General features: G+C 30.6%; 1 protein-coding gene across 1 annotated transcript; it reads left to right on the top strand.

Annotated features, from left to right (window-relative positions):
- The first annotated feature begins 1,771 nt into the window (after positions 1–1,771).
- Positions 1,772–3,448, top strand: LOC130662902 (GS homeobox 1-like). The gene is made up of 2 exons (XM_057461858.1): positions 1,772–2,420; positions 2,547–3,448. The coding sequence occupies exons 1-2, from the start codon at positions 2,159–2,161 to the stop codon at positions 3,263–3,265; spliced, it is 981 nt and encodes a 326-aa protein (XP_057317841.1). The 5' UTR covers positions 1,772–2,158; the 3' UTR covers positions 3,266–3,448.
- Positions 3,449–3,801: the final 353 nt, after the last annotated feature.

Below are 3,801 nucleotides of genomic sequence, written 5' to 3' on the forward strand. Positions count from 1 at the left end.
AAGTTCAGAGAGCATGTCAGTTTTATTCGTTAAGGTTCAACTTCTGAAAGTTAAAAATTAAAAAAGATCTCAGCTGTCAAAAAAATTAAATTTTTTTCAACAGGAGAATTAAACTTTTTTATCTGAACATGTTAACTGTCTGGTTAATGTCACCGATAAATTTACCTCCTCCCGCTATACTCAGCAGTAAATTATATTTTACCAGGGTGTTATGATCGTTATTTACATGTCAATTTCGTGTTTAACAGGATAAATGTTCAGTGACCAAAAATATTTTTATAATTATGTTATAAATTTATCAGACAAAAATAAAAAAAAAATTGAATATAGTAATAAAGGAAATAATTTAAAATATATTAGAATACTTATTGTTGATTAATATAAAGAATGAGGTATATTTATTTGTATAATATATTCATCATGATAAAAGTTTAAGGAAGTATTTTAAAATATGAGGGGTTATTTTAAACGACCCTCAATGCAAATTAAATAGTTGTAAATTTGTAGGTATCAGTCGTGTAATTTTTTCCCTTTTATTAAGAAAAAAAAAAAAATACCTGAGTTAATAAATTACCCGATATTTGAATAATATGTATGTAATAAAATTCAATTGAGCGTGACTTAGAAATATTCACGAAAGTTGATTACTGTCATTTTTCAAAACCTCTTAACACTAAACTTTTTTTTTTATAAGAAACTTTTCTTTATATTGTTGAATTCACTTTACGTGATTCACTTTATTATTATAAGGATCGTTATAAAAGCCCCTGGATTCAATTTCGTAACAAAAACTAATGAGTGATGGGTATATAATGCTTTCCGCTTATCTATTTGAAATACTTCTGCGTATATCGTTGTCAGATTTTCCGGATAACACGCAAAGCCTCTGCTTAATTATAACTCCAATGAAACTTTACGTATTTATATAAATATATAATGTATACATATCAGTAAAATAATACTTTGCATTGAATTAATAAGCAAAGAAATTTATACGTACACTGATAACACGAAAGTTTTAAGCGTTAGAATAAAATTTAATTCAACACATCATAAAATTTAAACTATTAATCTTCATATCATGTACTACCCATTAATCTTGCATACAAATTTATGTTGTTTAAAAAAAAAAGTTTAATTGAATTATTAACTACGTGTTATTTAAATAGATGATGTGATAAAATAATTTTATTTTAATTGAAACGGATAAAAAAGTTTTGCCGACATGAAAATTCAATTGAAGTTCAATGAATAAAAAATGGGTATTGTGATAAGCAGGCACCCCTTTTATCTCTTGCTTTTTGCTTGATAACTTTAGTAAACTCTTGAATATTGCATAAACTTCTTAGCGATGAGCATCAAATTTCTAGGTCTTGTTAAATCCGTTTATCCTTGATCATTTATGTCAACCTTCCATCACGTAAGCACTTGGGACACGTTTTGTTAAATGAAAAGTAAATAATATATTTCACAAACTATTTTAAATATTTAAATATATAAATAAACAATATTTTTTTTCGGAGATTGGATACCTATTTATATATATCAGGTAGATAAATAGATAAGTATAAGTATTATTAGGCTGCATTTAATCAGTGAAACCTTAAAAGTGTAAGTGAAAAAAAGCGTATACGGAAAGATCAATCGATCTATTCACAGTGGTTAGTCACCCCACTCTGTATAAGCCAGAAAGGTCATGATGCCTTAAAAGGCACGAGCAGAGAACAAGATTGGTTGGAATTAGCACGCTGGAAAATGCTTCGGATCATTGCCTGCTCGTCCCCCGAGAGATGAGCCCTTGGGAGAGAGATAAAGAGAGAGAAGGCCAACTAGTGAAATAGATGGAGAGAAACTACTTGTGTACCCTGTCAAAAAAAAGCCCCACCAAAGGGCGGAGCACGGGGGACAAAGGACCCCCAAATTAAAACCAACCCCTGGGTGGAGTCACCAGCCCTTATATAGAACTACTAAATCGGACCCCATCTCACAACACGCTCAAACTCCGAGTCGTAAACGTCTATTTTAAAATTCATCTCAAAGTTTATACCAAACTTTTCGTTACTGCCTTACACAATTATTTCAAATTGGATTAAAGTGTTCTGTGAATTTGTGAAGAGTTTTTTTTTTATTTAAGTGTTTTAAAGATCTAACATTCAAGATGTCGCGAAGTTTTTTGGTGGATTCGCTTATCGGCAATAATTCGCCTCCAAGTTATCCATTTCCATATTATGGGAACCAGGTGCCAAATTATATGTTTAACTTCTTCAATCTTGGATTGGGTTATCAACCAGTTAGACCAGTACCTAGACCACCACCTCTGTCTATTCCTGTACCGCTGAGTCCGCCAGCCATCATGGGGATGCCTTTTAATAGACAGAGTCCGTCATCGCCACTTAATTCTCCAACAAGTCGCTTATCAGGTAATTATTGTTTCAAATAATTTTAAATTTGATAGTAAATTCGTTGCTTTGATAAAAATCAAAACTAAATTTTTTTTAGTAAACTTGGAATATTTAAAAGTAATATTTTTGTTATTTAATTTACAGACGTATCAGGCGCTAATGAGTCACCAACGCGCAGTACGACACCAACACCGCCACCGAAATCACCAAAATCACCGAAATCACCAAATTCATTCAATAATAGTTCAAAAAGGATACGCACAGCATTTACCAGTACTCAGTTACTTGAATTGGAACGTGAATTTTCAACTAATATGTATCTATCTCGACTGCGTAGAATAGAAATAGCCACGAACTTACGTTTATCTGAAAAACAAGTGAAAATCTGGTTCCAGAACCGTCGGGTCAAGTACAAGAAAGAGGATCTACCCACGGGCCAAAGTGCTAAGTGCTGTTGCTTGAGGACATGTGGCAAGAAAAAAGAGGATTGTGATGATAAAAAGTGCACTACGACAACAACTGAAGAGGAACTTTGTGAAGAGGATAAAGATAAAGACGTTTGTGAGAATAAGATACTTGCATCAACACACGAGAATGACAAACAAGATATTAAAGAGGAATGTAAAGAGACTTCTGCTGACGTCGTTCAAGATTTAAGAACTTCTCCAGTTGATTATCCAAGGTTTCCGGGCTTCTTTGAATACCAAGACCGCCGACACAATATTTGTGATGTGAACATCAATAATGAGAGTCGTAAACGTCAATACCACGATACGTACATTACTTCTCTTAAAGACGGTCCAATTATCGTTAGAAATAATACTTGCACTAAATATACCGTTGAGAGTATTGTTAATTCTTGATTTCAGTAGAGTAATTTAATTGAAGACTGTAATTTTTTTTTATTTTAACTAAAGAACCAGTGGGTTATTTGAACAAATAACTTTTGTAAATATTGTATATATTTTAACAATATCGAAGACTGTAAATTTTGTAATTTTTATATCTAATAAGGTTTATAAATATATATAAATAGTAATGAAATATTCATGATGACAAATAAATATTATTTTAAAACGAATGTCTGAAATGATAACATATTTTTTTTATAAATATTCCACTCACCTCTATCTTATAATGCATGAATCTAATGAATATCTCAGCCGCATACTTACTGAGACATGCATGAAAAATTTTAATATTTGGAAAGTTATCTTTGCGTGCTTCTTAAAATCATATCACTCAGCAAAAGAATGTTAAACTTTGTTAACAATTTATTAAGTTTTAACATTAATAATTTAAGTTATAAAAATATTATTATTATTATTAATAATTTTATGATGATAAGTATTATTTTTACTGTAATAACTTTTCAAATTACATTTTATCATGGTGAACT

The sequence above is a fragment of the Microplitis mediator genome, chromosome 2 (genome assembly GCF_029852145.1).
Source record: "Microplitis mediator isolate UGA2020A chromosome 2, iyMicMedi2.1, whole genome shotgun sequence".
NCBI lineage: Eukaryota > Metazoa > Arthropoda > Insecta > Hymenoptera > Braconidae > Microplitis > Microplitis mediator.